The sequence below is a fragment of the Hippichthys cyanospilos genome, chromosome 7 (assembly GCF_059441005.1).
Source record: "Hippichthys cyanospilos isolate Australia breed blue-spotted pipefish chromosome 7, RoL_Hcya_1.0, whole genome shotgun sequence".
Lineage (NCBI taxonomy): Eukaryota > Metazoa > Chordata > Actinopteri > Syngnathiformes > Syngnathidae > Hippichthys > Hippichthys cyanospilos.
Window position 1 is genome coordinate 4,250,174 of NC_142375.1, and position 26,710 is coordinate 4,276,883.

Genomic DNA, 26,710 nt, shown 5'->3' on the forward strand with positions numbered 1-26,710 from the left:
GACACAAACAAATAATCCCCGAAGTTAAAGAAAACTAAGTTTATCACCTAGAAATTGTTTCTAGAAAAAGTAAGCTCCAAGTCAAAATCACAATCGACTCAATTGCAATAGAAAGAGGAAATTGAATCAAATTTATCTGGCTTTTAATCGACGCAAAACCAAAAAAACACTATGCCTGTTCTCAATATACAAAAAAAGCTACAAGAATGATCAATCATTCAAAATATACAGAACAAACCCATTTATTAATTATTAAAAACAGCACTAATAATGTATCATGTAACAATCGAATATGCTTCAGCATTCACAATTAAAAAAAAAAAAAAATCCAAGACAAGGACCAACAAAAAGCAAATGTGTGTCTCCATTAAAGGCATTAATTTATGGAATAATTATGGAATAGATCTGAAAAAAATGTGAATCATTAGCCATACTTAGCCATACTTAAATATGTGAATTATGTATAAAACTTGATTTTCTATAGAAAATTGTGAATTAAGAGGTGTGTGTTTCTGTTTTTCATACATGACATATTACATTACTTTACTATAAACTATAACTTTGTATTGATATATTATGTTAGAACTTCTTCCAGCTCCTTTTGAACATGTAAACTGCTATATCTATTGCTTATTTTTTTCTCTTCTTTAATTTAATTATTTTATTTGATTTGATTATCATTTTTTATATACGTATATCATGTTTATATGTTAAATAAATCAAATCATGCTGCATGGCTACTGTAATTTTATATATATATATATATATATATATATATATATATATATATATATATATATATATATATATATATATATATATATATATATTTATACGTATATGTGTGTATATCTATATATACACACACACACACACACACACACACACAGGCATGAAAAAGTGGTACGCAGGTACGCATGCGAGACAGAAATCAGTGATGCTTAACGTTGCATGTCTAACGTTGCGTGCTTCACTCCACGCATTTGCGTACGCTACATGCTTGAAGGCAACTGAAGCTGGGCTGAACACATTTTTTTTTCTTTCTTTCTGATAAGTGGCTCCAAAATGTGCTGTACACACTTAAATGTGGTGCAATATTTAGTGCTCATATCATCAGCAGGCAGACAAAATCGGTGCATTCAAGGACGAACATTTTCAATCATCCTTTATTTGACGAGGATGAAAAGAGTACATGAATGTAGTGCAACTTGTGGCTAACAAACGCGCTAACCGAGAAGTAATACTTAATGGCCCACTTGGTGGGTGGCAAGACAAAAGACAGGAACAACGCAGGCTCTGTGTAACCCGTGCAATCCACATAATGCCCCACGGATTTCAAATACTGCGTGTCCACCACGCAGCGCTGCTCAAGCCACCTCAACCGGGCCGCAAACCCCCACCCACTACATGCGTCTCTGCTGCTCCACGGAGTCCCTGGAGGGTAAAACTGCGCTTGCGCGGGGACGACCAACTCGCATGTTAAAAAAAAAAAAAAACATTTCTAAACCTCTGGAAAAACAAAACCTGCTCCATTTGGAGAATGTTTGCGTGAATAACACTGAACTGCATGCTTCATTTACAATGGATAAGTACATAGATTATTCATTTTAACTTTCAAGTGAATTGATAGAATTGTGACTCAAACAGTAATTTAAATTGCCAATTAACAGGAGGAAAGTCTTTTTGTCCTGATGACTGGCACAGAGAAGGAAAACCAATCGCTTTTGGGTTCATCCAATCAATCCCCAAAGTAAAGACAATCTTGTCAACATTGAGTGCTTTTTCTTTGTAAATTCATGACTGTAGATTACATTTAGGGCAGAGCGTACAAGTCTTGCGTAAAGTTGGTGGACCGCGGTGCAATGACGCAGCCATGATGCGGCGCAGCTCAGCGGCTACACAGATGTGGAATCAGTCTCATTCATTAACATGCACAACATCTTACAACATGGTCTACTCTACACAGTATGTAGAATCTACGGGTATAGTTTCCTCCACATCCTTTCATAAACCTAAGCATGCAAGTCCTATGTCTTCCTATTTATGTATATTTGTATAGATTTGGATATTTGTTTATTTACTGAAGTAGCTTGAACTGGCTGTCGAGGCTGCGTATCATTCTGGTGAGGGTGTGAACGAGATCGTTTATTTTATCACTTTACAGTGGTGTAGAATTGACTTCTGCCCTCCTTGAACTAGTTAAACCGGTGATAGACTTATGAAAGTTTTTGAGGGCACAGGTTGAATAATGTGACGACGCTGCGGTGCACACAGACACTGTGCTTAATGTGGGAGGGACAGGAACAATGACATTGGGGAAGACTTTTTTCATAAAAGAAAGACTTTTTAGTCAAATAAAGGTAGAGTACCATACACTACGTCCTGGTACTCATGAGAGTAACTTGCGAAAAAAAATGATGTGCACCTATGTGTGTGTGTGTGTGTGTGTGTGTGTGTGTGTGTGTGTGTGCGACTCATATATTAACTGATTTATTAATTTTGGCATATACCAGTGCTTCTCAATATTTTGAACTGCTATTCAAATAACAGATACCCATCCATTTTCTATAAATATGTTGGGGCTTAACATGCAGGCATGTTCCGTCTGTCAAAGAGAGGAACTTCATATACCAACTTTTTGCGTAATGATCTGCTATTACCTGCAGCTTATAGTCCAGTGCATCTTATTCATGACAAAATTGTTTCTTTTTTTTTTGCTCATATTTTGCTGCTGCATCTTATATACCGGTGCGCCTTATCGTACGGAAGATACAGGACCTAAAAATGTATCCTTTATATCATTGGCACAATGAAACAGCGATTTAAAAATACTTTTAACTATTGTTAGCTACTTTTTTTTTTTTTACTGAATTTATACAGGTTAAAGGGACAATGTGTAAGATTTAGATTAAGTTTTTCATTATGGGAAGCAGGAGGTGCATTTACTATTGTCTGTAGCTATAACAGACATGGCAGCCTCCGGAGTATATTTAAAACCTACTGTTGGTCATTCAGAACACATTTTTTTGCAGGATTTTGACATTTATAATCATTTAATTGATTTCTTTTTAATGAAAAACGGTCTAAATTTTAGACATTGTCCCTTTAAAGCACAGGTGTCAAACTCAAGGCCCGGGGGCCAAATCCGCAGATCGCGAAACGCCCATTCCAATTCAAGTTTCCGGTCAAAATATCACATTTGTAAGTCAATTTGAAATTGTTTGGGACAAAAAGCAAGTGCTTTTTTCCCTCACCCTCTCTCCGATTTCAAAACTAGTTGGAAGTGTAACAAATACACCCAAAATGTATTTTATCACAGTCATCCCGGCCCTCTGACAGAAACTGTAACTGCAATGTGGCCCTCGATAAGAATGAGTTTGACACCCCTGCTTTAAAGGTTTGTCTAAACAGAAGAAAAACCTAAGTGCATCAATGTGCCTGAAAAAAAAGATGCCGAGTTGGTTGTGACTGTGAGCAGACCTAATCTGTGGTGTAGCGTTGAGGGCCATTTTAAATTTGTTCCCATGAGTAAAAGTACAGTCAAGAAGTACAATATTTTTATATATTATTTTTTTTTTACTTTAAGTAAACTATAAATTCAATTTGATAAATGTACATCAACAAATGCCGTTTGAGTGTTTTAAGGTAAATCATATGAAGAAAATGGTTAAATCTTTTTTTTGTTACCAGGTGATGCATTTTTGGATGAAACATCCTATTGGCCAAGATCCATAATGAATCAGTGTCTTTTCTTGTGCATTTAGGACTATCGTGTAAACATCTTCCTTCGTCAACAGTGGAATGATCCCAGGCTTGCCTACGCAGAATATCCAGATGACTCATTGGACTTGGACCCCTCGATGTTAGACTCAATTTGGAAGCCAGATCTGTTCTTCGCCAATGAAAAAGGTGCACACTTCCATGAAGTTACAACAGACAACAAGTTGCTGCGGATTTTTAAGAATGGAAATGTTTTATACTCTATAAGGTGAGTTTCATTGTGACTGTGTACAAGAGTATATAAAAAGTATATATATATATATATATATATATATATATATATATATATATATATATATATATATATATATATATATATATATATATATACATACTGTATATATATATATATATATATATATATATATATATATATATATATATATATATACATACTGTATATATATGTATATATATATATGTTGCCAGCCAATTGCCGGGCAACCATTGACATACCTATAGGCAATTTAGTATGTCCAATACACCTGCCATGCATGTTTTTGGAGTGTGGGAGAAAGCCGAAGTGCCCGGAGAGAACCCATGCAGGCCAGAGCATGGTGGCTTTGAACTTGGTTTTTCATTTAAACCCTGAGGGACTCAGCTTGCTCTTTTAGATGTTTTTGATGTGTGATATCAGAGAAAAAGCATCCCAAAAAACCCTAGGAGACTAAAATATTGCATAGGTTGTCAAAACATATCGACTTTCAATATACAATCCTGCCCTCCCTTCTTAAATGCTTACAAACAGGAGGTCAAGATGTACACCCTACAAATTTCAAACTGAGCCCATTTTGGGCTCATTTACTTGTATTAAAAAAGGGAAATACAGTGGGCCCCCGTGGTACGAGATTAATTCGTTCCACGGTCGAGCTCGTAAGGCAAATTCACCATATGGTGGGCAATCCAAACCTATGTTAAATAGCAGGTAAAAACAACAAAATTGTACATGCATATTAAAAATTGGTACCAAAATAGTATAGTGCTACGTATTTATAATATAGATGTATACAATCAGGAAACATCATAAATAAAATATATAGATATGATTTATTTACCTTTGAGTGGCACATGTTAAGCCCATATTCCATAGTAAGGGTAGCCTAGGCTAGGCTAGCTTCATATTTCTTGATCTTAATTTCTCCATCTTAATTTCCATATAAATCATCTTACTTCTCTCTTTAACATCACTAACAAGGCTAGCATGACTAACCCAGTTTGAATTAAGCAGTAAAATGCACTATAAATACGGTTTTGTAACCGCTCACTATAGAACAAAACTTTTCCGTTCTGCCATTTTGAAACGAGTGAGGCTGACCAATAGCAGACTAGCATCTCGGTGAGGAGACGCCGACCAATAGCAGACCAGCATTGTAGTGACGCGTTGCATGGAATCATTGACGGCAACAGAAAATAAGTGCAATTACCTAAAAATGCCTGCAGGTGGATACAAAACAACACAAGTGCAGCCAAGCCCCTAGGATCATGACATGAAAAACTGTCTTCCACATCGCAACATGAAAAAAATGTAAGCCAGGGACGCTGTAACCCGGGGATCCACTGTACTGTCAATTTTGGACATGTTGAAAACCCATTGTTTTATCATGTATTTCCCTGATTTTTTAATTAATCCTGCAATAGAAATTCTGTGTTGAGACCCCAAAACCACTGGAGGGCGCTGGCAGATTTGCAAGCCGTTCACTGGCTTCATTGAGAGGCTTAGCCGGACTCCCACAATGCAAAGTTCTTTCTATGCATAGTGGGACTTGTAGTTGACAAAAGGCTTCAATCCAAAAACTAAATGTTGCAGGGAAGCTTTTATTTTGCTGCAGGGAAGCATTTTGCTTCACACAAATAGCTGTTAATGTTTTTCTTTGTCACAAAATTAAAATTCTTCATAAATATACATATGCATGGATATTTTTTGACGATGTTATGAGTTTATATAATAATGTTATGAGTTTGTATCAGTTTGACAGCTTTGTTTTAAAGAATCCCTTTTGCTGTATGTGATGTCTGCCTTTAAGTCCTTGAATGTGAAGGACATGTATCGTTTCGGTCCACATTTAAAACCCTGTTAGTGTGTTTCGCTTCTCACTTAGATCTTTTTCTCTGTGCTTTCAGATTAACATTAACGCTGTCATGTCCAATGGATCTAAAAAACTTCCCCATGGATGTTCAGACCTGCATTATGCAGTTAGAAAGCTGTAAGTACTGAGGCTTAATAGAACATAGCACCTTCAGATGTGTTTTAATACTATATTTTTTTATTTATTTTTTTGGTACCTGTAAAATTATCCCATTTATTATATATATATATATATATATATATATATATATATATATATATATATATATATATATATATATATATATATATATATATATATATATATACAGTCGGCCCCCGGCTTACGAGCACCCTGATTTACGAACAATTCGCCTTACGAGCGTGGATCAGGGAGATTTTTGTCCTCCGCTTACGAACAAACCTCTCGCCTTACGAGCAATTCGACATGCCGGCCATTGAGTATGTGGAATTGTTCCCGTTTAATTGCGTCAATAAAATCAACAGTAGCGACATCATCAACCATCAGTAGATACTTGTGGCAGTAACGTGAACGCTATTGGTCTTAGAACGTCACACTGACTGTCTCACTCACGGTGTCTAAATATATTACCATTTAAGTGTAGTGTTTGTACAGCTAAAGGGAAAAACAGCTGACATGAAATTAAATGTGCCGATTGCAGGACAAAGAATTGTCATTGGTTTAAATGTGTGGTTTTTTTTAAATTAATTGTCAATACATTCCAACCGTTTAAAAAAAAAAGTGCGAATAATTATCAGTCAGTCACGGAGATGCGAATATGCTATTGGTCGATTAAGGTCACCCGGTCTCACTCACGGAGATGCTATTGGCCGGCGTCACACGTCAATCACAGAAATGCCGATATGCTATTGGCCGAACGCCTTTATCTAGCTTGATGGGACAGGATGGAAGGAAGGAGAGAAAATTAGTGAAAAACGGAATGTTGTGAAGACTTTGCAAACTTTATCTGTTAGACATAGCTTCTAAAATTACTAGCAGCGGTAAAGAAAGAAATAAGAGGATGATGTTTTAGTATCTGCGTGATTTGCACCCTGACTGAAAGAGTTACTGTAACACTGTAAGACCAATAGCATATCTATCGCCGTGTTAATTTTGAGTGTTGGACTCTGCCCCCCTCTGCTTACACCCAGCTCAAGTCTCGTCGTTACAAAGGTAAAAGCTATTTATCCATTGTATTTATAATATAATGCAAGCGTACAGCAGATTACGTCGCTCAATTTTGATACGTGTATACGGTGTGTGATACGTGTATACGGTGTGTCGTTTTTACCTAAGGCTTCGGCGCGCGTTGCACGCATTCACGAATTAACATGGGTTTGGATTGCCCGCTATACGAGCAATTCGAGATACGAGCGTAGCCGCTGAACGGATTAAGTTCGTAACCCGGGGGCCCACTGTATATATATATATATATATATATATATATATATATATATATATATATATATATATATCCATCGGTATCCAATCACGTGTCTTGTAGGAATGCCTGTGAACCGATTGACAGGTTGTCTGGCAAGCCTTGTCCAAGCTGTCCAAAACTACCTCCAGTAGCTAATCTCACACGCGAGTGAGATGGCGGGGCTGAAAGAGTACTGTGAGGACAAAAGAGAGCTTCGGAATGATGCTATAATTGCTGTTGTAATAAATATGAATTTTGAGTGTAAACGCTGCTTCCCTGTTTTCATGTTTGGTCAGCTAGAGCTCCACTCTAGGTCGATGTCGGAAGAGACCCCGTGGCGTGTCCAGTGACAGTCAAGTCGTCTATTTCAAAATAAAAGATTTTTCAAAAATAAAATTGCTTTCAATTTCGTATAATACATAAAAGAAAATGACTGTAGTACATTATTTTGGGTGCAGCAAATGCGGCCCGGTACCAATTGATCCGCGGATCGGTACCAGGGTTGGACCGGTGGTTGGGAAGCTCTGCTTTAGGGACTGAAAACACATGGATGAGATTCATAGCCATTTATTATAAGATTTAGCCCATTCACCACAGATTTTGTCATAACGTGCATAAATCAAGTCATCATAAATGATGTCTATATGAGATTATTTTTGCTGAAATGATGCAGCACACTGATGTAATAATTCTGACCACTAGAAAAACAACAACACTTGTGTACAGTCCAGTGATACGTTTTAGTGACACAATTGCCTTTGCCTTTGAACTCCTTTAATCAAAATATGACCTCTTGCACATATGGAGGCTTATTCCTATCAATTGCACGTGTGTTTGTGGTGGTTTTCTCTGACAGGATGGTGTTATTTTTAAAACTCCCCTTGCCACAGCAGTTGAAAATTTTGGGGGGGGTACAGGATTTCTTTTTTTCTTTTATTTATTTATTTTTTGCCTGACCCTAACACTTGGGGGAAAAAATTTCAACAGTCCATATTTGATGGAAACCAGAAGGAAATTACCTTCCAGGCCAAGTGCAGACACCCTTGAGACTATGGGCATGAACTCCATTTTTTCTTTTCATCTTTTTTTGACTCTTTCAATATGTTTATTCAGGCATGCACGCACACGCACACACGCCAGACCCTTAACAAGTAAGACCAACTACATCTTTTGTGTCTGACTTTAGGCATGGACCAGCTGTTCCACTTTTTAAATCCATGGATCTTAATGCAGTTTTTTTAAGCCTCCACCTATTGCACAGCTCAGCGGTTTCTTTTCTTACTCTTTACCGTTTTTAATCTCTATCAAGCAGGATCATCCTGGTCAGAGCATGGTCATTTAAATGATTATCTTAATATAAACATACCAGAATGTGTAATCTGTCCCCGTCAACTGAATACAGATGCGGCTTGTGAAGAGTTACTTTCTCATCACAGTAAGCACGGCAGTCACATATGGTTTCAACATACATAGATGTTTACCTCTTGATTGAATGATTTTTTTTTTTATGTCATGCAAATGACTATGGGTGCATTTATGAGCAACCAGACCATTAAATAATGCAACAAGCGTGTACAACAAGCAATCAGTTAAAAAAATGCTTCTATTGCCCCTTTATCCATGTGTTTGAAATAAAAGCGTCAATTCCAAAACATTAGAATCACACAACTCCGACTACTATATACTGTATTATCAGTGTTTTGTTGTATAATAGTGATGAACCAAAACTGTCATGAAGTGTGGAATACAGGAAAATATTAGTTTCACTTTCCACATCATTCAAATCACAGATCTCATACAATGTGTTGCTTTTGGGGATATTATCAGAAAAGGGACAGTTGGATAATAGAATCAACCAGGGTCAATGTCCAGAAGGAAACCTCAAGTCTGCAACTTATATTTTTGGGATAAATGGAATAAAACATAGTAGAGACCTAAATTATATCCTTGATCAGCATTTTACTTTTAACACTTTTAAAGGGCTTGGCTTGTGGTATTTTTCCTCAAGACACACCCTTAAATTTGGGGTCGAATTCTGGTGTTTTCTATGTTACCATGTAAAAGACGCACCAACACATTGGCAACAATGTAAAAACTATTGCAATAAGTCTAAACTTTTGTTAACTTTATACTTTCTTGTGTTCATATCTTTAAGTTATATATGAGTGTATTTGCCAAAAAGACCACAATTTATAAACGGGCCAATTGGATTAATTTTTCAATTTCTCTTACCAGCGCAAGATTCAAGTTTTGAGTGTTTAAAAAGAGAAAATGTAAGAAAATGTTCATGCCTGCCTTATTAAATTGTTTTAAGCGTAAGGTGAGGGGTCTTGGAGCCTTAAAACATGCAATAAGTGAAAGTACATAATGAACAAAAAATAAAAAATGGCAACAATCATAATAAACGAGAAACAAAAATTGTAAAATATAAAAACAAATTTAAAAAACAAGTGAAAACAAATATACTGTAATTAACAAAAAACTTTTTTTTTAAATGACACCCTCCCAAAAACAAACAAAGCCTACTGTCCTGTTTTCTCTTTTGTAAACGTTACCTCAGTGATAATAAAACCACTTCTTATAATTTTTTATGACAGGTTGTGATTAGCAAAAATAACACATTGAATGACTAAGATTGTGTTGTTTTGGTTTCTTGAAAAAAAACTAAAATGAGAACAAATGTGTCAAGTACTTTATATGTTTTGAGATTGAGGGTTCAAATCTTGGTTTATTTGTCCTCCCTGTGGTTATATCTTATTCCGGTTTCCGCACTGAGGAGGTTTTTTTTAGTTGGCCCATATTTGTTTAAATGTTTGAATGGTATAATTACTACACTAATGTAAGGCACTATGAGTTTTGGAGGGTTCAGTGTCTTGCTCAGGGTCTTGCTCAGGTCACACTCATTGTAGTCACAGGATCTAGACGAACATCCCTCCAACAACAACCGGTAGTTACTTTTTTTTTGCTGCGACGGAACTCAAACTGAGACTTTTTGAATCTGAAACTTCCTTATAGAAGGGCTCCTACTAATCCACATCTTGAAACAAAATTATTGATTCTGTATTTTATGTATTGCCTTTTACAGTTGGTTACACCATGAATGACCTGATCTTTGAGTGGCAGGAAAATGGGCCGGTCCAAGTGGCCGAAGGACTGACGCTCCCACAATTTATCCTTAAAGATGAGTCCGACCTCAGATATTGTACCAAGCACTACAACACAGGTAACACACACACACGCACACTCACACACACAAACAAGTCTGTTGTAAATAATCTATACAAGACAACGTCTGCCTCTACAGCAAGCGTGTCCAAACCCAGTCCTCGAGGGCCGCCTATCCGGCATCTTTTGTAGGTTTCTGTCCTCCTGCTACACCTGATTTAAATGAACAGCTCATCAGCAAGCTCAGCGGAAGCCTGACAACAAACCTGATCATTTGAATCAGCTGCATTGGATGACGGAAACATCAAAAACATGCAGGATAGGTGGCCCTCGAGGACCGGGTTTGGACATGCCTGCTCTACAGCAATCATGACTGTTTATTGCCTCCTGTGTGTAGAGTTTGACCTAGGAGGCGATGAGATTCACGTTTCGCTGACAAGTGTTACCTTTCATGTGTCAACACCAGATATGAACAAATGTCACGGTAAAATGTATTGTTGAAATGATAGAATGAACTTACATGTGGCCTCCATCATAATTTTCTTCATAGATTTTATATATTGATCCATTTTGGTAGAAAAATCCCCTCAGCTTTAATATGTCAACATATTTGCTCCCCTTCTCGATCTTCCAAAGCGTTTCGTTTTGGCTCAGTGTTGCCTGATTGTGTATTACTTGACTTGTCACTGATACTCACAAAATTGCTGAGTTGATGTTGTGTCGGGCCTAAAGATAGCACTTTTAGGATTTTTCATTCTATAACCAGATCCAGAACCAGACGAAATCTCATGACGAGATCTCGGGTAAAAAGAAGAAAATATGACTCGCGAGATCAAAACAAACATGGTGGACTAAGTGGTCAGGTTTTGCTGAAAAAAAAATAAATGGACAATGATTAATATTTTATTTTATTAATATCACGATTCGATTCAGATTTTGGGATACCCGATTCAAAATGATTTGATTTAATCGAAAAGATTTCCACTTCAATGTATAGATTTGCAAAGATTCATCATAAAGTATAGTAAAAAAAGGGAAAGTGTCTTTTTTTTTCCAGTACAAAGTTTTGATCAGTAAGTAACATGCCTTTTTCCCAAAAAATACCCTGTGGACAACTGATATTGTAGGCATAAATTATATACCTGTTATAGTATAAAAAAAGATTAAACAAAATTAGAACAAGATACATTGTCCAAGGAACTTGCAGTACCAAAACATGTGGAAAAACTGTTGCCCAAATGCAAAATATTAGTATTTGTTGGTACATTTATGATAAACGAGAGGTGAAAATCAACTTTTTCAAGTGAGCAGCTAAATTGTGTGCGCAAAGCATGAAACGTTTGTCAGTTTGATCACTCTGAGCATATTGGGAGAATTATCAGTCACCGTTGTAACATATTTGTTTGTTTTGAATGTTTTTTAGTAGACATTTGGGACAATATCGCAATCTGACGTTATCATAAGGTAACGTTGACCAAAAATATCATTTTTTTGAAATTACAGCCCTAAAATATATCATTTTAAAATCTTTTTGAATAAATATCCCTTTTTCTAAAAGATATAAACGTTTTTATTCATAGTATAAATGCACAATATTTTGAAAGAAGACTGATTTGAAATGAACTATCGAGTGATAGTAGGATATTAAAATCAATCGTTCAACTACAATGTGTATTAATTAATAGTATGAATAGTAGAATATGAATTCTATCATTTTATGTCGATGAGTCAGTTTGCCCCTTAATAGCATTGTTCTGTTTGTCAGTCTCGCATTGGCGCAGACTGTTTTTGAAAGCCAAAAACCTCTGACAGCCGACTTCATTTGTTGATTGGTTTGCCTTCTTGACCTACACTTTAGCTGGATAGACTGCTCACATCCTACCTCAAACGCTATCCAATACAACACTCTGTGAAAGAAGCATCAAAGTAGCAATTGGCTAAGGCAGCCAAAGAGTGAGAGTCACATCAAGAGGATAATAAACCAAAAAGTGAACATGAGAAGTGATTAGTTAGCCAAAGAGTTTGTGTCACATTGAGAGAATGCCACCCGTTGCAGGCTGCTTTTGCCTTGTGTGAAACAATAATTTAGCAACGCCCCTACAAAAAAAATGTTGCATCCGAGGACAACACATTAAATTGAAATGATGCGTCCCACAGCATAAATCATGCGTCGGGGACGCAGGGACCCAGGCAAACTTGGTTGGCTTTATGATTTTAGACTATGACAACGCAACTGGAATACTTCCAAGATCGTTAATATTTTCCATAAGCACTATATGTTGATAAAAATATCTCAATTGAGAAATAGTACTTATTTTGAAAAGACTAAAATTACATCAAAATGAGATTTGTCACAATTAGGCATGGACCAAAAACCGTAGTGGCAATATATCATGATTTTGAGAAACACGGTTATTTAAAACTGCCTAAGTCTGACGAAACATTCTTTTTTTTTTCCCCACCCCTCACACGTCGTCTGCCTTAACGGGCAATTTGCAGCCTGCAGCGGGAGCCTTCTTTCGATGTGACTCATACTCTTTGGCTGCCACAGCCAATCACGTCCTCTTCCTGGTTTGTCGACTTCAGTACCACTGTAAATTAGCTACTGCAGCTAACTGCCATGGCTAATGTGGCATAATATTTATCCTACTTTTATGGAGCGTTTTATGTGATATTGTTCGAGCAGTCTAACGAGCTAAAGTGTGGGTCAAGAAAACCAACCCTGGTCGACATGAAATGACAGAATCCACATTGTACTACTAGATAATGCACATAGTAGTTGAATGATTGATTTGAAATTACAATCACTCAATGGAAGTTAATTTCAAATCAATCATTTTTTTCAAAATATTGTGCATTTGTATTTATTTGTTTTGAATTTCTTCGCACCTGGAAAATGTTTGTTATTCTCGTGTTATATATTTTGATAAAAAATGCTACCATCTAAAATAAAATACTGCCATAACAGATGTTAAAAAGATGTTATATATTCTAGAACTGTGTTTTCAATACCACGATACCATGATATTTTTCATGATATTTATCACACTGTCAGGTTCTGATATCATCCCATGCCAATTTACACTCTATGTTGCCATTAAAACATGTGGGTTACTAGTGGTTTTTAGTGGCAACCTGAGTCTGAAGTATTAACAAATTGTAAGTACCTCCAGCAAGATTGAGCCAAATGAACTTCCAATTCCAGCGTTTAATACTTAAGCCACTGCCTTTCCCTGAAGTTGTACCTAGATATTATCAGCATGAAATATTTAGCAGGTGTAGCAACAAGCTTTCTGCCCACTCGCACTCCTAAGTGGAACTGTAGAAACAAGGAAAATTATGTCACAAGAAGGGATAAAAATAGTAGACGGCTTTTCCAGATGGAGCTCATAAAAACATACTTGGGGATTTTTAGGTCAACAAAAATGTTCATCAGTACGCTGTGTTGTGTATGTGCCATGTTTCAGGTAAATTTACTTGTATTGAAGTGCGGTTCCACTTGGAGCGTCAGATGGGCTACTATCTGATCCAAATGTACATCCCATCTCTGCTGATAGTTATTTTATCCTGGGTATCCTTTTGGATTAACATGGATGCAGCCCCGGCCAGAGTGGCACTTGGCATCACAACTGTCCTCACAATGACAACACAGAGTTCCGGCTCCAGGACGTCATTACCAAAGGTGAGTATTGGAGCTTTCATTCAGATGCTTCACGCTTCTTTTAACATCCTAAAACAATTTGACAGTTAGAGTACCGCCTAACTCAAAGCATGCTCATTCTGGCAGACAGCTCAGAAGAATGGATGTACAAGAATACATTATTTAAGACAGTAACTCTCATTACTGTGCATGAGCTGTTCGACATGATTACACGAAAGCCAGTGCTACCAGCTTTCTCGCTCTCAAGTCGCATCATCACTTGATTCAAGATTCAAGAGTTTGATTGTCATATGCATAGAAGTACCACACAATGAAATTCTTATTCTCTTCACTTCCCCGAGCAGACTACATTCCATAATCGAGCAAATAATAAGGTAGGCAATAAAACAAAAACAGCAGTAGTTATACCATTTTTTATGGTGTACAAGGCCATGCCTGCTCATTACTATTTGACTTAATTAGTGTATTGTTGGATTTGTATCAAGTACATTTATATTGACTTATGCCATTTATTTTGCAAAATATTTTAGAGTGACTAACAAGTTTATCTTATGGGCATCATAAATGCCAAGATTAAACAGGCATGTCTTGATACGTATATCAAATATGTATACATTAATATTACTTATAGACTGATTTGCTGAAATGTATTGTATAGTAGGTACATCAAAATTTACATGCAGTGGAACCCCGCCATACGAAATTAATCCATTCCCGTGTTGGGATTGTAAGCCGAAATATTTGTATGTCGGACAATAGAAACCTATGGTAATTAGCTAATGTGTATCAAACCCCAGGTAAAACCATCAAAAATTGTATATACTGTACATATTAAACATAAGTAACAAAACGGTATCATAAGTGCTACTTATACTGTATATAATATACATGTATATAATGAAATAACAGAAATAAAAAACTTATAAAGTAAAAATTAAATTTTATTTACCTTTGGAGTGACCTTACTCGAGCTACTTACCGCCATATTCCCTAGCGAGGGTAGCCTAGCCTAGCCTTCTTCGTATTTCTTAATTATCTCTAGCTTTATTTTCATGCTAATCATCTTCCTAATTTTCCCTTTAACATCTCATGCAATCTTGGGACCCATGTGTAACCAACTTAAGTTTGAATTAAGCAAAAAAAAAAAAAAATGCACAATAAATACGATATTGTAAGCTCTCACACGAGATCAAATCTTTAGCATATCGGCCGTGACGCTGGCCAATGGCAGACCAGCATCTTAGGGACGCCGCAACGCCGACCAATAGTAGACCAGCATCTTAGTGATGCTTATGTCAAAAAATGGCAATTTACCAAAAACATATTTTAAAATAATATATGTCCGAGCTGTAATTTAAATACCGTGATATCGTGATATTTTGGCTCAAGGTCATCACACCATCAGAATCTGATATCATCCCATGCCTAGCCATTATGAACAAAAACAGCCTTCCTTCATCTTTTCTTCATAATACATGATAATACAGCATGATTTTGTTGTCTTTTTCCTATATCACACAATATTCAAATAAGCAGTTTAACAATCCTGTTCATTTTCTTGACCATCTGGACGGAGGTGGATGCTTTCTGCTCTGCTCCGCTCCCTACTATCATTCTACTCTCTTGCAATAGTCTATTCCAAAAATCTCATTTGGGATTGGTCAGACGAGCTTTCTACTCTTCAGACAAAATTTTCTCAACAAGGAAAGGCTGGGAGCGAGCCCTCTTGGTCCTCCGGGATATCCGCTGCTGGATACACCTCTGTAGTGAGGGCGGTGTGTCTATCGATCTTGTCTGAATAGGCCTTGGGGAACACTTACATTATTGGAATCTTGATAAAGGAGATCCACCTTACTGATTCATCGCAAAGTTTCCCAGGCCGTCTGGATTGGACAACAAGCTTCTTTGGAGGCGTTTGGGCAAGTGAATAAAACTCAAGACTCATCCCTCAGCCGCTACTTAATGTGTGAGATTTCTTGTATTTTCTTTGTTGGCCCATGTGGGATTTTCTTCCGGACTTGAACTATATCCTGTCTCCTATTTCATTCCTTGTACTTGTGCAGGTGTAATGATAATAAAGGCTATCTATTTTTTTAATTAGGTGTGTTATAGAAGGGAGACATCGAATACATGCAAGATTGCGGCCCTCTTGGACCGGAGTTGCCAACTCCTTGTATAGACAGTCTCACACTTTTATGTGGAACCATAGGTGCCTCCATCAATAATAACATTTAGGAGGAGGGCAGCTGTGATTTGTTTTGGGTTTTTTTTCCCCACCGATCTTCAGACTACACTGACTGAACGTACAGTATCACACCGACCACACAGAAACAATAGTGGACAACTGCTTCGAAGCATGCTTACCGTGTATGAGATCTGACAGTGTGTCCATCCAACATTACATGAAACAATAGAGACATCTGGCATTTGTTTAGTTAAGTTTCTGCTGGTGGAGTGGGTATTACTATATACAGTAAATGCCCATGCATTTGTGTTAATTGATGGGAATGCGTGAAGCAGTGAAAATTCATGTAACACAAACCAACATCCTGAAATGATTTATTACCTGTAGTCACAAGCTGAGGGTTGTGACCGAAAGAATAAGCTCCCGGATACAACAAAAGAGTTTCTTCCGCACAATGTCTGGGCTCTCCGTAGAGATAGGGTGAGACGCTTGATCGTTCGGGCTCAGTGTCAAGCTGCTGCTCCTCCACGTTGAGAGCATCCAGTTGAGGTGGTTCGGATATCTGGTTAGGATGCCTAGAAATTGCGAAGAAGAACGATTTTGCTATCCTCGCAACCTGACTGCGGACAATGTGGTAGCTAATAGATGGATGGACAGATTTGTCTGTTGTCAGGGTTAACGCACTGGCCCAGCCGTCTCCAGTTGGAGCACCTACTTTGCTCACAAAAGCTGCTTTTTGGGGCAGTCTGAATTTCTGAATGGCAGCGCAATGAATTTCCGCACGGTCGGATGTAGCAACGCACGTTCTAAACATTTCCAAATGCACCCTAATTTAGTCACAGTTGTAGAGAAGGATGCTGAGCAAACACAAATGAGCTTGTTGAACGCCTGACTTCTTCTTCCCTTGTTGTTAGTTCAAATGCCAACAGAGCAACGCATAAAACCAAATGGCATGAGACATTTTGAAATGCTAGAAATTGTTTCAAAAGGTGTTTTTTCACCTATATTTTAAAACAAGTCTCGCTAGTGCTGGTACGCTTGACACCTGCCAGGAACTTGCAGCAAAAGTTTCATAATTCGTTGTGACGATGTCCCGTTGTAGCCGGTGGAAGATTACTTGACCGCGGAAAGGGGTTGTTACCGCCCATGCTTGTCAGCTCTGAAAGTCCACGTGTCAACTCCTGATAGATTAGATTACACATCAAATTAGTTTGCAATTACGCATAATTTATTCATTCACACACTATATATACATCGATATTCACACACACATTTATGCATGCATGCGTACATACTGTACAGGACATACATAAGCCCGCATACATAAAATAGTTCATCTTTTACTTTGTCAGTTGTTTGTTCGTTTGTCCGTCTGGAGTTTTTTTTTGTCTGTTAGTTTGTCTTCGTTTATTTGCTTGTCTAGTAAGTTTATTTATTTGTCTGTTTGTTTTAGTGAGAGCATTAAGTGTTTGAGCGATTGTGTGCTTGTTTGAGAGTGAGGAAAGGTGAAATAATAGAAGCGAATAGAGGAAAAGGCCAACTAAAAGAGCCTTATGTGTGGGAGGACATTGACCTTATTGCACCAAAAAGGATCAAGTGTCACATCGCGCTCAAGAGCTGGCCTTTACAAATAACACCTCTTCAATGTTGAGACACTCATACTCAAGACACCATAACACCAAATCCTGTTGCTCCAGCTGCTTCTGAGGAACGAGAAAAGGTAAGCCTATGCCAATTGTTATGTGTGTGTAGTCAACAGATAGAAAAGGCTTTAAATATATTCTTTACATTCAAAAGGTTACGTGTGAATAACTATTTACATTGTTCACATTGTTCAAAGCACGACAGGCTGAGATGGGTGAGGCCTCGGTTGTGCAGGACTGCCAGCCACTCTCTGTGGCAACTGAATGTGTTGGACTAAAGACAAGGAGCTCCGAACAAGCCACACCCATGACACGATAGGTAATGTCCCTTCGTTTGATCAGTGCTTGCATATGGCCTAATAAAAGGACTATGTCAATTTGTATTATTTTTTTTTTTTACAGTCTGCAGGGGCTTGCCTCTGCGCCCTCAACCCAAGAGTTTCACACTGAAAAACGGTGTGTCATTCTGGACTGCCGAGTTGGTCAGTTGCATTGGCCTGGAATCTCCTTTGAGACCGTTAATCTAACAGTGGATTTCATATTTTTCTGTAATGATTTCTTAAAGATGCCCCACAAAGTGACCTCAGTTGACATAACTGGATGTTCAACACTACTTACCTGATACCTACAGACCCTTCAAAATATCTGAGAGCTATCTATAACGTAATTGCATATGCCTGCAACTTCAGTGCCATGTGAAAGGGTCTTCTCTAAAGCTGAAGAAGTACAGTGGGCCCCTGGTTTATGAGATTGATCCGTTCCGCGGTTGGAATCGTAACGCGAATTTGCCGTACGGCGGACAATCCAAACCTATGTTAATTAACTAATGTGCGTGAAACCCCAGGTAAAAACATCAAAATTGTATCGACATCTTAAAAATTGGTATCAAAATAGTATACTGAGCGTTACGTATATACGTATAATATACATGTATACAATTAAAAAACATCATAGATAAAAACTATAGAGAGGATTTATTTAACTTGATGTGACATGCTTGTTATGACCATATTCCCTAGTGAGAGTAGCCTAGCCTAAGCTAGCTTAGCCTTCTTCGTATTTCTTGATTATCTACAGCTTAGTTTCCATATAAATCAACTTCTTACTTCTCTCTTTAGCATCATTAGCCATCATGGCTAACCAATTCAAGTTTGAATTAAGCACTAAAATGCACTATAAATACATTTTTGTAAGCACTCACAGGAGAACAAAGCTTTAACGGGCTGCCATTTTGGAACGAGTGACGCCGACCAATATTAGACCAGCATCTTGGGGAGTCCTGACGCCGACCAATATTAGACCAGCATCTTGGGGAGTCCTGACGCCGACCAATAGCAGACCAGCATATTAGTGACGTAAGCAGTGAGACGTGTATAGACATGAGCACGGAGTGACTCGCTGTCACGCACGCACACCGAAGCCGTCGTAAGCCAAAACAATGGTGTAAAGAGGGGACAAAAAAAACATCAAGGTCCATGTCGTAAAATGGAAAAAAAAAAAAAGGCGTAAGGTAGGGACGTCGTAAACCGGGTGTCCACTGTAATCAGAATAAAAAGGAACAAGACTGAAACAGAATGCTCCAGAAAATAATTTCAAATAAAAATATGTGAAACACCCAAATCCCTACCCCAGTGTCTCAAGCGTTTTATAAAACTACCATCATTACAGTTTCCTGTTGCAAGAGCCTTTCATTTTTATGATTTTGTAAGAATGAAACAATAATGCCTTACCGTTTCATGACGGTTTGCCCAAATGTGATACCAATCTAATTTTATCCAGAAGATGTCTCCTCACTGAATTGCGCCAAACGCTTTGAACCACTAACCCAGTTCGAACACAATTGTCTCAAATTGATCCAGTGATTCAAAAAGCAGTGCCGTGACTCACCACACTCGTTCATGTCAACTGCTTAGAAACTCTGACGCATTTCGACACAATTGCCGCAGACGGTTTCAGTGGTTCAAAAAGCTTTGGTTTCGTCATCACTAGTCAACCACATAGATACATTGATACAGATAAATATATAGATGCCCCCGTTGTGCAAGCCCCAGGATGGTCTTTCAGCCCTGATTATAAAATGGCACGTGGCTTGTATCATAGCAGCACGTTTGATCAAAAAAATCACTGACAGCATTGCTAAAGGATTCATATGTGCATCATCAGTAAGCTAATGCTTGCTCTATTGCGTGTATGTATATTGATGGTGAACATCTTTAGCTAGTTAAGTGTACCAATTTCATTCAAGTGAAGCAGTTCATCAAGGATAATTACAAAGTCAAGCTTGCACACACCTGTAAGCTTTTTCGTTGATACATTTAATGCATTTTTCCATTACATAGGCATTAAATGTCTTTATTTTGATTCTTTGATTTTGATTCGTTTGATTTTTTTTGTTGATATGTAAAGCCAATAAATAGGGCAATAAAATAGGACATAAACTTGATTTTGTCAAAATGCATCACAAATACTCACACACAACACTAGTTGGGGTGATAGTAAAACATCACCAACTTTATTATACTATTATAATACCGATATCCATCAGAACTTTTGGTCAGAAAGTAGCAAAAAAATGTGACTGTATGGACAAGTAGGAAGTTATCGGTTATTGTACTCCACTGTTATTCCTGCTGGGCCATAATATAGATATATTGTGAAACAAAATCACGTAATGCGCGTATTGCAATAGACTGTTCGGTTTCCAATGTATCGCGTATTGGTTTTTAAATGCCTGATTTTTGTCTTCTTTTTTCAATCCACTCAATCCAAGTCAATCCACTCCGGAGTGGCTTTTGTATCATAATTTTTGTCATATTATCAATTGTGTTTTACATCTTAATCATTCCAAGCGCTTCAAAAACACCACATTAAATGTTACAATACATGGCCTTTCGAATGAGCCCATGTTCCAAAGCAGCAGCAGAGAAGGAGGGCAAACGGCAGAAAAAGAAAACTATATTATACGTAGATAACATTTCCTTTGTTTCTGTTATTGCAGTCATATCTTGGGCTTCCTTCTCCTGTTCAGGTTGTCAGTAGTAAGCTTCGTATGTGTTCCAGAGAAGCCCAGCAATATCTGACTTTTACTAGTTCTCAACAAGCAGCCATATTAACCAGCAATAGAATCTCATGTTGTGTTTAATTCAAATGGGAATTTGGAGATTTCAAGTTTTGTTTTATTTTATTTCATTTGTTTCTTTGATCTGCCAATTCGGTTTTGTAATATGATTAAAAAAAAAAACATGTACAGAGGTGGCCGTATCTCATGGTTTCACTGTATTTGATCAATGATAAAAATAGATTTCTCTTTGGTGTATGTCCTATTTTTTCACCAACACGAGTGACGTCACAGACAAAGTGGTGCGCAATAAGAGGCACGTGTGGCAAAAGTGCTATCTCCGTATTTGTGCCACATCAGTGCCATCTGAAAGAATATTCTCAACTGCTAAGGATGGAATAACACAGTCAATAGCATGCTTGGAATGAAAAATGTAGACATGCTGCTTTTTTTTTTTTTTAAAGAATGATTGATGTGTGCTCATTGATGTCAATTATGTGTAGGTTCTGAAAAGGAATAAATCAAGTTTGCCTATTTGAATAATTTTTCAAATAATTTTGTTAATATATATACCACAGATTTAAAGAAAAAAACAAACTTTGCCCAAGATATCACAGTACGCCTTTGCTATATCACATTATATTGCAATGCACTTTTAAGACACGATCACATAGAAAATTAAAGTGGTATTGTTGTAGCGTTAGTTACTGTTTTCTTGAAAAAAAATCTTGATTTCAAGGATCTGTTGAATAAAGCACACTACATGTCTGTTGTGTGTGAGAGAAAGAACCCTTGAGTGTTCTTCTGATATCTTGTATGCATGAGAACAAATCAGACATGAAGCACTGTTATGTAACCCTCATTAGCATGCCCATTTCTCTCACACATACACTACACATACACCATATAAAAGTACGTGTATACGTGTGTGTGTGTGTGTTTAGAAGCAAGGAGGTTTATCGTGTTCCCAGTGCCAAACAGAACTTTGCACTCCACTATGTTACGCATGTTTGAATACAGCATAATTTCATTTAAAAGGAGGTCACATCCACTGACACTAGAGGCATCAGATGCACAAGTACCGGTAGTTTCTATCGTAAAAAACAAAAGGTTTTAGGATGACATGCTGTAAAACAAGAATTACAGCAGAGTTTTTGACAAAGGGGGCTTACATGGGCTTTTCAAATGAATGTATTTAATTGCAAGAAATTCCTCGAGCATACACAAAATGTGGACTTTTACTATTAGGTGTGTTTATCTCACAGGTGTCCTATGTCAAGGCCATAGACATCTGGATGGCGGTGTGTCTTCTATTTGTCTTCTCTGCCCTGTTGGAGTATGCAGCGGTTAATTTTGTTTCAAGGCAACATAAAGAACTGCTACGAATTAGGCGGCACCCCAAGAAGAGCAAGGTACAAAAAGACATCATTTAAGGCTAGTGGTAGCAAGCTAGTATGACATTTGCTTGCACCAAAATCAAATGAGAAGGGAGGCTTCTGGATATTTGACTAAGCATGATGATGTTTGCCAATCTCATTGGTGTGTTAATGCATGTCTCTGCATGACTGCATCACAGTAGTTGTGTTCCTTTTTTGACAGGCCATCTAATAAAGATGAGTTGGTGCATGATATGACTCTTAATGTACTGGGAGGATCAGCATTGAGTCAAAATTTCACATTTACTGCAGATAAAATTTAGCGTCTGTTTATCTAATATTTATATGTATTTATTGGTATATAATTAGACTACGCAATTATTGCAAAATACATACATATATAATATATATGTCCATCCATTTTCTAGAGCCGCTTATCCCCACAGGGGTCGCAAGCTTGCTGGCGCCTAGCTCAGGTGGCTTCGGGCAGTAGCCGGGGGACACCCTGAACTGGTTGCCAGCCAATCGCAGGGCACACAGAGACAAATAACCGTCCACGCACCTAATCACACCTAAGGACAATTTAGTATGTCCAATTCACCTGCCATGCATGTTTTTGGAGTCTGAGAGGAAGCTGGTGTGCCCGGAGAGAACCCACGCGGGCTCGGGCAGAACATGCAAACTCCACACAGAAAGGCCGGAGCCAGGTGGTTTTTAACCGGGACCTTTGAACGGTGAGGCAGACGTGCTATTCTCTGCGCCACAGAGCCTCAAAATATAATGTCCCCAACATACACAACCATTTCATCAAAACACATCACATGTATACACACACACACACACACACACACACACACATATATATATATATATATATATATATATATATATATATATATATATATATATATATAGTAGTTGGATATGGATGGATAGCTTAAAACTAAAATAAGGAAATGTTGTCAATTAAAAATCATGTACGTGAAATGTGTGCGAAGGAAAGAAGGAAACCTGGTTACCGTGCCCACCTCACATGTGAAGGTTTGATTCCAGCGCCGGCCTTCCAGTGTGGAGTTAGCATGTTCTCCTGGTGCCCTAGTGGGCTTTCTTTCGGTACTCTGGTTTGTTCCCACAATCCCAAGCAAATGCATTTTAGGTATATCCAACACACCAAATTGCGCATAGGTGTGCTTGTTTGAATGGTCATTCGTCTCAGTTTGCCCTGCGATTGGCTGGCAACCATTTCAGGATGTAGCCCACCTACTGCCCGACTGGGATAGGCACCAGCAATAATGCCACCTTTAAGAGGAGTTAAAAGCAATCAAAACATTGGTTGGACGGATGCATGAGAATGGAAAATATCAAGCATGTATAAAAAAAAAATTAAGGGGGACTGGAAGGAATGAGGATAAAAAAAATCAAATTTAAAAGAAAAAATGTATCGCATTATAGTTGTGGTTAAATATGTATTGGCAATTTTCCTACGTTTTTAGAAAAATTGCAGGTTGTTTGGAATTAGACCCACATCACTAAAATATAATTATTTAATAAATAACAATTATTTAAAAAATACAACATGATTGACGTGAGTTCCCCCTAATTTGTATTGGTATTAGATGTTTTTTTTTTCCCCTCCCCCTTTTGGTTTATCTCCAACGATTACTGGTTTGCATGCTGACGGCTGGTAGAACTGTGAAGGTGCAGTTGATGCAGATGAGCTTTCTGAATCCCTCCGTCGTGTAAACATTGACAACGGCCTCAAGGCATCAGTCCCTCTCTATGGATCTATGACCAACATCTACAGCACCAACTACAGGGTAATGAATGGCACAATACATGGAGTGTGTCAGCATGTACCTGCATGTGCACGCGGCATAATGCAGCCAATGTATTGTGTGCCTTGTTGGTATTCTGCCAGTAAATCAAACAGTTTAAGAGTTGATGTGGACATACCCATACGGAGGCTGTCATGAACAGAAAAATGTCTGTTAAATATTGTACATTCAATTTCTATGAATAACTGCCTGTCTTGGAAGCAATTATTCAACATATAGTGAGATCCAAACACTTGGGGCCTAATTTACTGAGCTTCCTAATACCGTTTGCAACATTACATGGTCACTAACTGTAATGAATTAGGGTTACTTACCCCAACACAGTCGGCAACGGGTGTAAAAGATGTGAAATAGTTTTGCACTTTAACCCCCGGGGATATTTCACTAACCTGGCCTTAACGTATATGTATCCCAAGGCTGTTACATTTCAAAGAATGTTCATTTCATGAGTAAAAAAAAATAAAAAATGTTTACAGCTAGACGATGCTGCAGATTTTGCAGACGAGAATACGCAGACATAATGTATGCGTTGCATGAAATAAAATGCTTCCCTGCAACAAAATAAAAGCTTTCTTGCAACTTTTAGTTCTTGGATTGAAGCCTTTTGGCAACTTCAAGTCCCACAATGCACAGCCAGAACTTTGCATTATGGGAGTCAGGCTAACCCGTTCAACAAAGTTATTGAAAGGCTTGCAAATGGCGAATTCAAAGTACACATTAAATATGAGCTCACCGTTAACGACATAATAATTGGAGCCCTCAGCTTGCATGAGTCTTGAATACTTTATGGCTGCCGTCTCAAAATACACAAAAATGTACACAAATTTACATTGATTAAGTCAGTGATGTAACTGAATTAAAAATGCTATTAGTTTCAATACAATACATACATTTGATCCAAATGAGTTCTTAACAATGCAAAACTTTTGCATATGTTAACATACAAAAAGGAAAACCCTGGCTCAAACGAAAATGCTAACGAGCTAAACGCATACAAGGAAGCATTATATAACCTGATGAAGATAAGAACTAACATCAGCGAGGAATTTATCCACGGTTATAGCTTTTTGGATAAACAAACTGATGTTGGGCTTGTTCTCATAAATGACAACGTTCTTACAAAGAAAGTACAACTTACAGACGCTCGACCGACTGAACAACGTGTGCGTCACCGTCAGTGACTGCTCTCAGTTGAAGCCACACCATCCTTACTCACTACAAAATGTAATATCAACAGAGGACAGAGGCGGCGCCAAAAAACAAAGATCAAGCCAAACAAAGCACAAATGAATATACTGGTAAAGGTAATGCCCTAGTTTCACTTGCTGGGCCAATTAGTACCTGTCTTATCAGACGTGGTGTTAAAGATGCAAAGTCACGGTTCGACCCAAGATTGATAAATCAAATTGTGCGTGCTAAATCAATGTTTGCTCATGTTCTTGCCAGAGCCTGCAAGCTGAACCGTGCAGCAATTATGCCCATTCCTATTCTTCGGTGCGCCTGGTTAGCGTATCAACTGTCAAATCTACTTGTGTAATCATTCAAGTGTGTGCCATCCGAGTGTTTTTGCTCGTTCAAACATCGAGTAAATCAAGCAATCGAGAGCAATACCGATGACAGAATGCTGCTTCATAGACATATTGTACAATTCAGGAAAGCAAACAGGTTTACTTTGCCATATTTAAATTATTCAAAGCACTGCAATTATAAACACAATTCTGATTCTTTTTATGTATACACGGACTATCTTTACTGCTAAAATGTTTTTCAAGAAAAGCTGGGTGTAACGATATTTAAATCGTTGTGCTCTACGCCAGGGGTTCTTAAACATTTTGGAGTTGGGGACCATTGCAAACGATTGCAGAAACAAAACAAACAAAAAAATTATTTAAGCCAAACATAAGAGGCCTTTTTATTCACCAACAAGTCTATATGTTCATTTTCAGCCATACTGAAGTTTACAAAATAAAAAATTGCAAATTGCACGTTTCTGCATCACAAACTGGGTCAATTTTCTCCAAACAGGTTGCTGTCGAATATTTAGTGACTAAATAATCATGCTTTTTGATGATGACGTGGATTAATCATTTCAAAATTATTACATTTTAAAAAAATATATTAAACTGGTTAAATTAATTGCCTTATTGAAGTCACAAATACTTTCACAATTTAATGTAAAATAAAGTGAACACAAACACACATGCGTATATATATATATATATATATATATATATTTTTTTTTTTTTTTTTTTTTTTAATAACCCAAATTATTTCATGGACCCCTGCAGTCAGGCCGCGGACCCCCGAGTGTTTGGCTTAGTAGGAGCACATTCTGTGACGGGAAAACGTAATTAATTACTTTGGAGGCAAAACTTTTTTCACAAAACCTTAACTAACGTTCAACCGATCATTTCAGTTACATATTATTTAATTGTCACTCATTTAAAATGTGGATGTAAACACGAGGTGAAAAATATGAATTAACTGTAGAATAGAT

At 37.6% G+C, this 26,710-nt stretch overlaps 1 protein-coding gene and 1 long non-coding RNA gene across 8 annotated transcripts in view; both read left to right on the top strand.

Annotated features, from left to right (window-relative positions):
* The window catches only part of glra3 (glycine receptor, alpha 3), a 46,858-nt gene that overhangs the window by 18,256 nt on the left and 1,892 nt on the right, over nucleotides 1-26,710 (top strand). For 3 of the 7 annotated variants that reach the window (XM_088418695.1, XM_088418696.1, XM_088418700.1), the window contains exons 4-9: nucleotides 3,765-3,988; nucleotides 5,902-5,984; nucleotides 10,376-10,513; nucleotides 13,923-14,137; nucleotides 22,268-22,414; nucleotides 24,067-24,195. In XM_088418695.1, the coding sequence (XP_088274821.1) occupies nucleotides 3,765-3,988; nucleotides 5,902-5,984; nucleotides 10,376-10,513; nucleotides 13,923-14,137; nucleotides 22,268-22,414; nucleotides 24,067-24,195 (936 nt within the window). The remainder of the gene's footprint in view (nucleotides 1-3,764; nucleotides 3,989-5,901; nucleotides 5,985-10,375; nucleotides 10,514-13,922; nucleotides 14,138-22,267; nucleotides 22,415-24,066; nucleotides 24,196-26,710) is intronic. The other 4 variants (XM_088418701.1, XM_088418702.1, XM_088418699.1 and 1 more) reach the window with 3 other exon arrangements.
* LOC148420737 (uncharacterized) lies at nucleotides 14,301-21,650 on the top strand. The gene is made up of 3 exons (XR_015866072.1): nucleotides 14,301-18,021; nucleotides 18,142-18,263; nucleotides 18,347-21,650. It is a non-coding gene; the product is annotated as an uncharacterized LOC148420737 (long non-coding RNA).